Genomic DNA, 14,509 nt, shown 5'->3' with positions numbered 1-14,509 from the left:
CCCGACTGCTCCAGGATCACGGGTGGATTCTGAACCTACCAAAAGCTCATCTGGAACCAACACGTTGGCTTCTGTTCCTGGGTATGATACTGGATATGGAGGCACAGAAGGTGTTCCTTCCATTGGAAAAGGCATTAGTGATCCAGTCACTGGTGCGGGATGTTCTGAAACCAACCCGGATATCGGTGCATCTATGCATTTGCCTTCTGGGGAAGATGGTAGCCGCCTACAAGGCGCTACAGTACGGAAGGTTCTATGCAAGGCCCTTCCAACTGGATCTGTTGGACAAGTGGTCCGGATCGCATCTACACATGCACCAGAGGGTTCGTCTGTCCCCAAAAGCCAGGATTTCTCTTCTGTGGTGGCTTCCGACTTCTCACCTGACCGAGGGCCGAAGGTTCGGGATTCAAAATTGGACTCTGCTAACCACAGACAAAAGCCTCAGAGTTTGGGGAGCAGCCACCCAAAGGGAACAGTTCCAAGGAAAATGTTCAAGTCAGGAAGCCATTCTTCCAATCAACATTCTGGAACTAAGGGCAATATACAACGCCCTTCTACAGGCATCGCATCTTCTTCAAGATCAAGCCATTCAAGTTCAGTCAGACAATGTGACAGCAGTAACGTACATAAACTGACAAGGCAGAACGAAGAGCAGAGCAGCAATGTCAGAGGTAATAAGGATACTCCTCTGGGCAGAAAGACACGCTGTGGCGTTGTCCGCGATCTTCATTCCGGGAGTAGACAACTGGGAAGCAGCCTTCCTCAGCAGACACAACCTCCACCCAGGAGAGTAAGGCCTTCACCCGGAGGTGTTCGGGTGCGTGACATGTTGGTGGGGAATTCCACAAATCGACATGATGGCCTCTTGTCTGAACAAGAAGCTCAGGCGGTATTATTCCAGGTCGAAGGACCCACAAGCAGTGGCGGTGGATGCTCTGGTGACTCCATGGGTCTACCAGATGGTGTACATGTTTCCACCAGTCACATTGATCCCAAAGATTCTCAAAAGAATAAAAATGGAAAAGGTTCAAGCAATTCTCATTGCTCCAGATTGGCCTAGAAGGGCCTGGCATGCGGATCTACTGTAGATGTTCCTAGAGGACCCGTGACCTCTTCGTGAGGACCTTCTCCAACAGGGGCCGTTCGTCTATCAAGACCTACCATGGCTACGTTTGACAGCATGGAGGTTGAGCATCATATTCTAGCCCTGAAAGGGGTCCCAGATAGGGTTTTTCCAACCCTGATCCAAGCCAGAAAGGGGGTAACGTCTAAACATTACCACCGTATTTGGGAAAAATACGTCTCTTGGTGTGAGAACAGGAAATTTCCTGTCGTAGAATTTCAACTGGGACGTTTTCTCCTTTTTCTGCAGTCAGGTGTGGATGTGGGCCTACGTTTGGGCTCCATAAAAGTCCAGATTTCGTCCTTATCCATTTTCTTCCAGAAACAATTGGCTTCTCTCCCTCAGGTTCAGCCCATTATGAAAAGTGGTGCAAGGTGGACTTGTCCTTGGGCCCTCCCACTCACCATTATGTTGTATATAGGACATGCACAGTTTAACAAACCAAGCACTTCAGCAACCGGGACTGCCACTTTTGTAGCTGAAGTGCTTGGTTTGTTTGGGCACCCACAAACCAGTATTTTGGAAGGACTACTTATGACTATTGAGGATGATGAGGGTGTTGGAGATGGAGATTACATGGGCTGGTCCAAACTGCTGATACTGGTCTTCTTGTTATTTGTTTAAGAATGATAATTTTTTTTAAATTAAATGAATGAACTCACTGCAAATAACGTAACATGAAGGAGGTGCCTAGATGATTAATGTATCAGGATTTTGGTAAAAATCTGACACCCAAGAATTGGCTTTCTTGGTCTTCTCACAATGGCTTTCTTTTGATCACGGGCAAAAACTGCTGCCACTGATGGCTGACTTAAACAAACAACATCACCAACATCCTCATCAATATTCTCATTAGCGTTAGATAGTACATAAATATCCCCCTCATCCTGTTGCATTTCCACACTACTATCCTCAAATTCTATTATGTCATCATCACCATCTTTACTTATACTGCTCATCCCCAGATTTGCAGAAGGTGCAGAAATGGTATAAGGAGACTTCTCTACGAGTACAGTGTTAGAAATGTTAGATTCACACATAACGTGGACACTCCTAAACTCTCCTCAGGGATTTGTGAGCACAGTTTGTTCCTCAGCTTTAGTGTTTTTTTGTTTTGCTTTTGTTTGTTAACCCACTGATTTCTCTAAAGGTGACACCTCTATTTTTTTTTTTTAACATTGTGAAATATTTAGATTTCAGGTGCTTTTACCCCTGGACCACGTTTAATAGATGTTGTTCTACTATCATGACTTGCAGCAGCCTCCGCACTAGTACTTTATTGCTGCTCCTGTTCTTCCATCTACTGATCGTGATCCATATGGACTCACTGCTCTTATATTAATAATGTGGTGACACAGCACCTACAGAGCATTATTGTAACACTGTATCACTGCCTGACTCTGAAAACAGGTTGTTTTTGTATTGTTTTTTTATTTAAATCTAACAAAGTTTTTATTGTTTTTTTTAAGAAATGACAACAACTTCACACTGCGACTCACATCGCTTATACAGATGGAGCCGCACTCATCTAGTGCGGCTCCATCGCAGGCGTGCACTCTAGGTGGGACTGGGCCCGCTATGGGAGTGCACAGAGATGCCCCCATTAAAGTGAATGGGGCGCGTGGGCCCAGGCACAGACGGAGCCACGATTAGCGTAGCTCCATCTGTAGTATTAACGTGGTGGCAGGACACCCCCTGAGCATTATTGTAACACAGTGTCACTGCCTGGCCTTGTGTACACACTTTTTTTATTTGTTTTATTTTTTATTTTACACACTGCTGTGACTCCGTGCTTATAGACTAACTGGCACCTAATTTTTTTAACTGTGCTTGAAGGTCCTGCCCTACAGGTAGTGGAATAAGTGCTGCAGCCCAGTCCCCAGTGTCCAACACCCCCTCCTGCTGCAGGAAGTCCATAGTGCCATTGCTCCCAGTACCACTGCCTAGACAACAGTGCTCCTTATCTTTTTTTTTTTTTTTTTAAAGCACCACTTATCTTGTTTTTTGAAAGTGCCTCTAAGACGCTCCGTCCAGTCCCCACACCCTCTCCAGTGTTCCTGATCATTTCTTTTTGTGGAGGGGGTGTTTATGAAAGTGCCTGATCACCATGGGAGGGACTTATATCGAATCCAAAGATCCCACACCGGGAAGTTAATGTTGTACTTCGTTTCAGGGTCAAACATTGCCGGGAGATTCGAGTCAGGACTCTTATTCACTCAGAACCCTGAAGTTCAGGTGGGCTCAGTTTTCAGAAAACTGGGCCCGCACATCTCTAGTTTATAACTGCAATTTGTTTATACCAGTGGCAGAGTATGATGGCATAGTATGTAATGCTGCTGTAATCCCAAAACTATTTACTGCAAGTCCTAATCTGAAACATGTTCACTTCCTCTGTATTAGTTGGAGTACCGATAGGCTCAGTTCTAGGTTCTCTGCTTTTCTAAATCTATACCACATCTCTTGCCAAATGTATCCACTCTTTTGGATTTCAGTATGATTTCTATATGGATGTTAATCAGATCTACCTATCCTCTCCAGTTTTGTCAGCATCTGTTTTTGTCCGCGTTACTAAGCCTTGGATGGCGATAAAGTCGCTGGAGATAAAGAGCCAGCCAATCAGCTCCTAACTGCTATGCCACAGGCTGTATTTGAAAAATGAGTTAGGAGCCAATTGACTGGCTCTTTATCTCCATCCAAGGCTTAGTAAGTAGACCCTTAAATGTCATTCTGCCATTTCATCTTTGATATCACCCCCCACCTTATCGCCACCTTAAACGCAATCTTTCCAAAACAGAATTAATAATAATTCCACCGGCCAATAGTTGTTAACCTGATATCGTTGTCACTGTTGATTACTAAACACACAACCCTACAGTACCCCTCAGTCTCACTGCCTAGGTATCATCCTTGAGTCTGAACTGCCCTCTGTTCCTCACATGCAATCTGTTTTCTAATTCTTTTACATACATATAAAAGCATATCCAGAATATGGACCTATATCTTACACAAGACACTGCTATTGATTGTTGCAGTAGTGTCCTTAGTGGTCTTCCTGAAACAGTCTGTCACTACTGTGGTCCATTTTGAAGGCAACTGTGAGGCTGATCTTCCTTGCTAAAAGTTTATCGTCTGCTGCTCCACACTGTCAGTGCCTCCACTGGTTACCTGTATTCTACAGAATTCCTAAAAAAAATATTTTACTTTCACATAAGGCTATTAACCATTCTGTGGAATGCCCTTCCACGCACAATAAGACTACTCCAACGCACAAGAAGACTATCCTCTAGTCTCCAAATATTTAAGCATTCCCTGAAAACTTACCTCTTCAGGTAAGCTTATGAACTAGCAGAACCACCAACATAACATCTATAAACTATCCTATCAAATTAATCCCCTCTGTACAGTCCACACAACTTTGCATAATGTTCTCTTTCTTTACTTTCACGTCCCGCTGACACTTGCCCAACATTTCTGAGTGACTCTAGTATCAAGCTCACCAAGAACCTCTGCAATCTGGCTGGATAATTATACAATAGGTAGCACCCATCCTTGTGTATCAGTGGCTATGTCCCTTTAGGTAAGCTCTTGCAAGCAGGTCCCTCTCTTATTACTGTGTGTTCCCTATAAAGCACCATGGAATATGCTGTGCTTTATAAGTAACTGTTAATATATAAATTTCAAAAAGTTGCTGTAAGTTGAAAGAATATATTGAATGATTAATTATTAATATTTTATTTTCATATTCTAGCTTCACAGAAATAGCATCCAATTCACTGATGGTTATGACTTGAAAGAAGATATTGGGGTCGGCTCCTACTCTATTTGTAAAAGGTGTATTCACAAGGCAACTAATATGGAATATGCAGTAAAGGTAGGGAGTCAGATGATATTATAAAGTATTGTTTTGTTATATAAACTAATGGATTTGGTTTTATTTGAAATATTTGGAGTTTATTCCGACTGTATGGACACTCACTAGTGCGGTTTCATCTTACACTATTAAAAATAATCAATTAGTATTTATAACTCCCAAATATGCTTCTGTGTAGTAAGTGTTACATGTAATGTACTGGAAAAGTAAGAACTTACGGATCACTTTATTTATAGTAATATAGACCATGCATATGCAAGGCCCACCTATCCCCAACCCACGATTACTTACCCGTACCCAGCAATTTCAAATAGCTGGAATCGATATAAAACAATGTTGCATTTCCAGGGGCTACAACACAAATTTACTAACATTTAAAAATGAATATTTATGATTATCTGTTAGCAAAAGTTTGTTTTAGCCCCTGAAGTTTGTTTCAGCCCCTGTTGATTTTGTTTTTATTTTTTCATTTTGTCTATTTTTGTTTAAGATAATCGACAAGAGTAAGCGAGATCCTACAGAAGAAATTGAGATTCTGCTACGCTATGGACAACATCCAAACATTATCACATTAAAAGATGTAAGCAAAATATACATTGTTTAACAATATTCTTTTAATCTGAAAAATATTGTTATGCTTTACATAACCAAATATTGTTAATACTAAGGGTATTTATCAAATAGTGATCCCAAACATTGTATTTCACATTTAAAACACCCAATTTTTGTGGGTGGGAAAACGTGGCATTCAGCATCATCCATGTGACATATCCTTTAAAACAGGCCTGGCCAACCTCTGGCTCTCTAGCTGTTGAGAAACTACAAGTCCCAGCATTCCCTGTCACAATTTTGCTATTAGGGAATGCAAAAACTATGTCAAGGCATGCTGGGATGTGTAGTTTTGCAACAGGTGGAGAGCCACAGGATGGCCAGGTCTGCTTTAAAAGGACACAAACATATAGGGGGAGGGGCTCCAGACTGGATACCCTTAAGGCCCCTACACATTAGACGATCTGCCGCCGAGGTGCCGATACGGGTGGGGGGGGGGGCACCAACGATGAACGATCTTGGAGACACGCATCATTCCACATTGGTGCATACACACTGAGCGATATGAACAATTTATCGTTCATTACTGAATGAGATTGTTCATATCGGCCGCACACATCGGCGAGTGTGTAGGGCCCATAACTGCTTATAATGGAAGTTGCTACCTTGCTGAGATTTGTAGTTCTACACATAGAAATAAAGGGATCCAGTCACACTATGCAAACATAACTACTCAAAATTGAAATATATATTACAACTCGATATCATATAAGAGGTGTTAACATAAATTTGGCCAAGGATATGGGCTTGCCCACCAACGTCAAGGTAACCTCTTTGTCGGGCAAGTCCCTAATATTCTAGGGCAGGGATGGGGAACCTTCAGCCCACCAGCTGTTGTTGAACTACACATCCCAGCATGCCCTGCACCAGTTCTAGCATGGCTAAATAGCAAAACTGTAGCAAGGCATGCTGGTATGTGTAGTTCAACAGCTGGAGGGCCGAAGGTTCCCCAGCCCTGTTCTAGGGGTTTATGTCTGGGGCGCAGGGCACCCACAAACTAGCACAGCCACAAAACACAAAATCATACAAATGAAAGATAGCAGTTGAGTGTAAAAGTCCGTACACACTATGCGATACGCTCCATGAGCGATATTGCATAGTGTTTTCTCGTCCCCTCCTGGGCCGCCAACAGTGTGCATACACACTGTATGATATCGCAATCGATATCATACAGTGACGTCATGCCGCGGTCGGACCATGCATGAGCTGCATGCACAGCCGACAGAGGTGGACGATAACATTGCCCGGGACCGCGCAAATTAACTGTCTGCAGAATACACACTGTGCGATATCACACACTGTCGTTCAGAAGGCTGAAAATTAACAATATCACGTGTGATATCGCCTAGTGTGTATGGGCCTTTACATTTGTGTGATGCCTTTTGGGGAGGCTGTGTTGGTTTGGGGGTGCCCTGCGCATCCCTGCCCCTAGAATGTTGGGGACTTGCCCGGCGAAGAGGTGACCTTGACATTAGTGGGCAGGACCATTTCTCTGGCCAAATTTATGCTAACAACCTCCTAAATGATATTTAATTGTACTATATATTTAAATTTTGAGTAGTAATGTTTGCATAGTGCACCTGCATCCCATTTTTATTGTATGTGTTGCTCTACAAATCTCTGCAAGGTCACCAACACAAAGGAAAATGTTCTTTTTAAAAGTTTATTTATTTAAAAAAAAAAAGTCTCTAAATGTGTTGGACAAACATGAAAATGTCAATATCACGTCCTTTTAAAATACTTTATAACAACTTGCTGACTGCTTCTATCACACCAGCTCACTGCACAGCTCACAGGTCTTCCCATTATCCAGCTGAGGGTATTAAGAAAATACAGACCTGATAGGCATTCAGCGGTGGGAGCGGTCAGCAAGTTGTTACTAAGTAATTTAAAAGGACATGATATTGACATTTCTAACAGAATAACTAAGAACCCATCGGAAGTTAACACTAGAAATTAAACACCACTGAGGAAGTCATTTTATGATGAAGCCCATTGGGTGATACAATATCGTGATTAGAAGTGGGCTGGACAAGCTGTCAATGAGCTCGCCCTGCCGAGGGGTGACAGTGACTTTAAGCCACATCTGCCTCACAATGTCCAGGATGCATGTGTGATGTAAAGTGTGCTTTAGAATAAAACCTTTTTTATCCTTTGTAAAAAGAAGTGATATATGGATCTTTTTGGGTGTACCTTGGTATTAGTGAATGAATCATAATATGAGGTTTTATCTTTATCCACATCAGCATATAAGCAAAGGTTGTTTATTTACCACATGTGTGTTTTTCTGTACTGCAGGTATATGATGATGGAAAGTATGTATATCTAGTAACAGAACTAATGAAAGGAGGAGAACTTCTAGACAAAATTTTAAGACAGAAGTTCTTCTCAGAACGGGAGGCGAGCGCTGTGCTGCACACGATTACCAAAACCGTTGAATACCTCCATTCACAATGGGTGAGAGATAAAGTCAGTGAATTCATCCTAAAATGATACTCCAGCCCAGTAAACACAGCTTGAAGCAGAATATTAGACAGTACTCGTATATGGCTCCTCATTACAAATAATCTTATTTTGTTAAAACACCCCACTACTTAATGTAATTAGAATAAAGCATTCAGAGTAGTATCAGCATTTAAATTACCATGTGCTCTATTAACCACGTAACTGGCATGGTCAGATCACAGGCAACCACGCCACCTACTGTGTTCCCCAGTTTTTGACGGGGAGATCTGTTCTACAAATGTGCATAATAAAATATTTAAATAATAAAAAAAAATACTTTTGAAACTATATTAAATAAAAATTGGGGAAAAAAACTACTACAGTTTTGTAGGGTAAAATATTCAGTTGAGTTGTTAATTTAAGCATTGATCCTCCATTATAGGCCCGGATGGAAATGCAGAACATGTTTGTTGTAAGGGCTAGAACTCTTACATGTGATATGTTGAACAAACCATTGTAACATGGCTTTTGGTAATGTAGTAAATTCCCGGGGATGAGTGGCCACAATGTGCTCCTACCTGAGATTTAAGGTACAGCAATATCGCAGATTTTCCTGCATTTCTCTATGAAGTACAATAAAAGAATCTGCCATATGAGGTGTCGGCGGCGTACTGTCTGAATGCTGGCACTTTGCGGCCATCACTGCTAGTTACCCTTTCTATTGCATTATTAGACAGTAGCCAGCAAACTGCAATGTAGTTTCAACAAAACAATAATATCCACTCATTTAAAAATAAATATTATACTATAAGTAAAGAATGAAACCTCAGAACTTATTGGTGGCAGGGTTACGCTGCTGAATAAACCGTTTTACGTTGTAACTCTTCATGTGCATCCTGCCAAAATTTGTTGGCTATTGAAGTGTTTTCTAGACATAAAGTTTTCTGTGTGATAGAATACTGATGTTCTCTACATCCCTGACATACTGCATGCTATTGTAGTTTTTTACGAAGAGCTTCACTTTAAGGCACTCTCAACATTGTGACTGCAGCGTGCACCATGGAAGTATCATAAGACTACAAAAATATTAAATCTTAATAAATTAACATTTTATTTTTTGTCATTTGGAATGTAAAGATGCATGTGACACACTGTCCTATATTTTTTTTTTCAGGTGGTCCACAGGGATTTGAAGCCCAGCAATATTCTTTATGTGGATGAGTCTGGAAATCCTGAGTCTATTCGTATCTGCGATTTTGGATTTGCTAAGCAACTCAGGGCAGAAAATGGCTTACTTATGACTCCTTGTTACACTGCTAATTTTGTTGCTCCTGAGGTAATTTCCTATTGAAGCTTTGTTCTTTTATCTTTATGATAAACTGAAAAGTGGGTTCTGTTTAATATATATTTTCCAACACTGTCACTGTCAAAACACCGTTTCCCCTTCTAAGCAAGTGACCATCGTGGCTATTCATTGTTGCATGTGACCCTTCACATACTGTAGCTTACTGCATTGCTTAGTGTGTTCGAATACTGCAGCACTGCATCAGTAGAGTCCACCTTCCTGCCTGCTTCCCTCTAGATTGAAACAGGAAGACAGAGTGCTTGTGCAATAATTCTGTAATGTCCGCTATGCAAGTGCTTGTTCACAAGGCATTTTTCTGTTTAGTTGAGTGTGATTGCAGAGGTAGTTGTTTAGGGAAATTAATGTATTTCTGCTTTGACTTAATGGCCATTGAATGAATGTATGTTCGCAATGAGATCACTGCCAGGGCTGGTTTAGATAGGGCATCCTTGTCCAAGGTAGGCTGTGCAGATCATGTGTGCACGCAGTAGACCCTGGTTGGTAGATAGTGGACATCGGCCAAGGTGCTGCACCCATACTCCCAACAACGCAAAAGATGACTTTGGGACTCCAGGATGCATGCCAACCATCCAGCTGTTTGGCAAGCATGAAGCTCAGGAATGTCTCAGGCAGCTAGAAGGAGCCCCAATAGCTGTGACATGGCTCTGCTGGGCCAGGTTACGGGGCCCCCAACCCTGATGTGACAACCTCTTCTTTATCATGACGATTACTTGTCCAGTGTCATCCTAAGCAATTTGGGTTATTCCATGTCAGTTGGACCAGTGCACCCCACCTGACCATCTCCAATTTTGATACTTTGCATATATATCAAACTAACTTTGGGAAAATTTTATTTCACAATATGCAGTAGTAGTAAGACCCTCAGAGTGGGGATAGGTAAAAATGTAACGGACTCCGCAGTGCACAATCAGCAATGTTTACGTTACTACTGTGGCACATCTAGAGGAGTGAAGTTGGGTACACACTGGAGCGATGTCGTTCCATAATACAGGTTGAGTATCCCATATCCAAATATTCCGAAATACGGAATATTCCGAAATACAGACTTTTGTGAGCGAGACTGAGATAGTGAAACCTTTGTTTTTGATAGCTCAATGTACACAAAATTTGTTTAATACTCAAAGTTATTAAAAATATTGTATTAAATGACCTTCAGGCTGTGTGTATAAGGTGTAAATGAAACATAAATGAATTGTGTGAATGTAGACACACTTTGTTTAATGCACAAAGTTATAAAAAAATATTGGCTAAAATTACCTTCAGGCTGTGTGTATAAGGTGTATATGTAACATAAATGCATTCTGTGCTTAGGTTTAGGTCCCATCACCATAATATCTCATTATGGTATGCAATTATTCCAAAATACGGAAAAATCCGATATCCAAAATTACTCTGGTCCCAAGCATTTTGGATAAGGGAGACTCAACCCTACCGTTTTGGAACGACATATCGTTTACATCACTCTGTGTGTACACAGGATTGAGCACTCCCACGGACACTAGGTTTGATGTGCTGCACATCAAACCTAGCGTCCGTCGCTAGTGTCCTTGCTTATGCTGACATGATCATTCTATTCTTCATTAACATCGTGCAAGTGTTTACTGGCAATCCCCAATGATGGGCAATTGATCCAATGTCTGAACGAATGCCCGTCGCTTCAATGTGTACCCAGCTTAAATGTTGTACAAATGCCTGTACAACACTTGGTGCTGATTTAAAAAAAAAAAAAAAAAAAGCCCCTAGACTTATTACCACAACTTTTGTATGACATCAATACAGCTAAATCCTTAGGTGGACACCATCATGCTTCTAAACGATCAGGCTCCAAACTCCTTTAGTTCCTGTGTTAACATTATCTAAAGTTGCTCTCCCAAATCTCGCAAGGAATGTTGCATAGTTTTGAAGTCCAATACAGATAATTTTTATTTAAAAAAAAAAAACCTTCATTAAAAGGAGCACATTTAGTGAAAAGATATTTAATTGTGGAACTAAGCTTTGGCAGCCCAGCCATTTTGATATTCACATAATTTCTCTAACGTCCTTGAGGATGCTGGGACTCCGTAAGGACCATGGGGAATAGACGGGCTCCGCAGGAGATAGGGCACTTTAAGAAAGCTTTTGACTCTGGGTGTGCACTGGCTCCTCTCTCTATGCCCCTCCTCCAGACCTCAGTTTTACACTGTGACCAGAGCAGGATAGGTGCACTGCAGACAGCTCTCCTGAGTTCTCTGCCTAAAAGCATTTTTGTTTGGATTTTTCTCTACTTTTTCTTCTTTTTCACAGGGAGCACTGCTGGCAACAGGCTCCCTGCATCGAGGGACTGAGGAGAGAGGAGCAGACCTTCTTGTCTAAGATAGGATCTGCTTCCTCGGCTACTGGACACCTTTTAGCTCCGGAGGGGGTGAACGCAGGTTCTTACTGGGCGTCCACCCCCGGAGCCGCGCCGCCGTTCTCACAGAGCTAGAAGAACAGAAGACAGAAGTCGTCAGGTGGCAGAAGCCTTCAGCTTCACGGAGGTAACGCACAGCACTGCAGCTGTGCGTCATTGCTCCCATACACCTCACACACTCCAGTCACTGTAAGGGTGCAGGGCGCAAGGGGGGGCGCCCTGGGCAGCAATATAAACACCTCTTATGGCAAAAGACAATATACATGTACAGGTGGGCACTGTACATGTATATAAAAGAGCCCCCGCCATATTTTTGTAAGTTTGAGCGGGACAGAAGCCCGCCGCCGAGGGGGCGGGGCTTCTCCCTCAGCACTCACCAGCGCCATTTTCTCTCCACAGCACCGCTGAGAGGAAGCTCCCCGGACTCTCCCCTGCTTACACACGGTGAAGGGGTGTTTAAAAGAGAGGGGGGCGGGCACATAATTGGCGGATAACATATTATACAGCGCTGCTGGGGAAAAACATTTTGTGTTGGTCTCCAGGATCATTGCGCTGGGGTGTGTGCTGGCATACTCTCTCTCTGTCTCTCCAAAGGGCCTTGACAGGGATACTGTCTTCAGGAAAGGGGTTCCAGGTGTGTATGAAGTGTCGGTACGCGTGTGTCGACATGTTTGACGAGGAAGGCTTGCTTAATGTGGAGGGGGAGTGCTTGAATGTCATGTCGCCGTCGGCAACGCCGACACCGGAATGGGTGGATATGCTGAATGTCTTGAATGCAAATGTTAATCTATTGCATAAAAGGTTAGACAAGGCAGAAGCTAGGGATCAGTAAGGTAGCCAGTCCATGCCTGTCCCTGTGGCGCCAGGCCCTTCGGAGTCTCAGAAGCGCACCATATCCCAGATCGATGACACAGATACCGACACAGATACTGACTCTAGTGTCACCTATGAAGATGCAAAATTACAGCCGTAGGTGGCAATAGGTATTCTGTACATGATTATTGCCATTAAAGAGGTTTTGCATATTACTGAAGAACCCCCGGTCCCTGACACGAGGGTACACATGTATAAAGGGAAAAAGCCTGAAGTCACCTTTCCATCCTCATTTGAACTAAGTGAATTGTGCGAAAAGGCTTGGGAATCTCCGGATAGGAGACCACAAGTTCCCAAAAGGATTCTTATGGCGTATCCTTTTCCACAAACTGATAGGATACGTTGGGAATCTTCGCCTAAAGTAGACAAGGCGCTGACACGCTTGTCCAAAAAGGTGGCACTGCCTTCTCAGGATACGGCTTCCCTCAAGGAACCTGCTGACCGCAGGCAGGAAATTACCTTGAAGCACATTTACACTCATTCAGGTACTATTGCTAGACCGGCTATGGCGTCGGCCTGGGTTTGTAGTGCGGTTGTGGCATGGGCAGATTCCTTATCTACGGAGATTGACACCTTAGATAGGGATGCTATTCAAATGACCATAGAGCATATCAGAGATGCTGCCTTGTATATGAGAGATGCTCAGAGAGACATTTGTTTATTAAGCTCCAGAATAAATGCTATGTCTATTTCTGCTAGGCGGCTCTTGTGGCCCCGACAGTGGACGGGAGATGCCGATTCAAAGCGGCATATGGAGTCCTTGCCTTACAAAGGGGAGGAGTTGTTTGGAGACGGCCTCTCAGACCTTGTCGCTACGGCTGGTAAGTCGAATTTCTTACCTTATGTCCCCCCGCAGCACACAAATAAGGCACCTCATTATCAAATGCAGTCCTTTCGTTCCAATAAAAACAAAAAGGTACGGGGGATCGTCCTTTGTTGCCAGAGGGAAAGGTAGGGGAAAGAAGCTGCACACAGCTAGTTCCCAAGAGCAAAAGTCCTCCCCTGCCTCTGCAAAGTCTACCGCATGACGCTGGGGCTTCCCGGGGGGAGGCAGATCTAGTGGGGGCTCGTCTTCGGTTTTTCAGCCACGTCTGGGTTCACTCGCAGGTGGATCCCTGGGCATTAGAGATTGTTTCTCAGGGATACAGGCTGGAATTCGAAGACTTGCCTCCTCGCCAGTTTTTCAAATCGGCTCTGCCGGCTTCCCCGTTAGAGAGGGAGCTAGTGTTGGCGGCAATCCAAAAATTGTATATTCAACAGGTGATTATCACAGTTCCTCATCTCCAGCAAGGAGAGGGATATTACTCGACCCTGTTTGTGGTTCCGAAACCGGACGGTTCGGTCTGACCCATTTTAAACCTAAAATCTCTGAACCTGTACTTGAAGAGGTTCAAGATGGAATCACTCAGGGCGGTCATCGCCAGCCTGGAGGGGGGGGATTGGATGGTGTCCCTGGACATAAAGGATGCATACCTTCATGTTCCGATATTCCCCCCTCATCAGGCATTCCTGAGATTTGCAGTGCAGGACTGTCACTACCAATTTCAGACGTTGCCGTTTGGGCTTTCCACGGCCCCGAGGATTTTCACCAAGGTAATGGCAGAAATGATGGTGCTCCTGCGCAGGCAGGGGGCCACAATTATCCCATACTTGGACAATCTCCTCATAAAGGCGAGATCTCGGGAGAAGTTGCTGGACAGTGTGTCTCTGTCCATGAAGACGTTGCAGATACACGGCTGGATTCTCAATATACCGAAGTCCCAGCTAGTCCCTACAACACGTCTGACCTTTTTGGGCCTGATTCTAGACACAGACCAGAAAAAGGTTTTTCTT

The 14,509-nt window shown here is 43.3% G+C and overlaps 1 protein-coding gene across 2 annotated transcripts in view; it reads left to right on the top strand.

Moving 5' to 3' along the window:
- RPS6KA3 (ribosomal protein S6 kinase A3) overlaps positions 1-14,509 on the top strand; it is a 357,052-nt gene that overhangs the window by 321,968 nt on the left and 20,575 nt on the right. For both annotated transcript variants that reach the window (XM_063955757.1, XM_063955758.1), the window contains 4 exons: positions 4,872-4,994; positions 5,485-5,574; positions 7,902-8,060; positions 9,223-9,384. In XM_063955757.1, coding sequence (XP_063811827.1) covers positions 4,872-4,994; positions 5,485-5,574; positions 7,902-8,060; positions 9,223-9,384 — 534 coding nt within the window. The remainder of the gene's footprint in view (positions 1-4,871; positions 4,995-5,484; positions 5,575-7,901; positions 8,061-9,222; positions 9,385-14,509) is intronic.

Source organism: Pseudophryne corroboree, chromosome 2 (genome assembly GCF_028390025.1).
Source record: "Pseudophryne corroboree isolate aPseCor3 chromosome 2, aPseCor3.hap2, whole genome shotgun sequence".
NCBI classification, from domain to species: domain Eukaryota; kingdom Metazoa; phylum Chordata; class Amphibia; order Anura; family Myobatrachidae; genus Pseudophryne; species Pseudophryne corroboree.
Note: the sequence above shows the minus strand (reverse complement) of the source record. Positions and strands in the feature narration are given on the sequence as shown.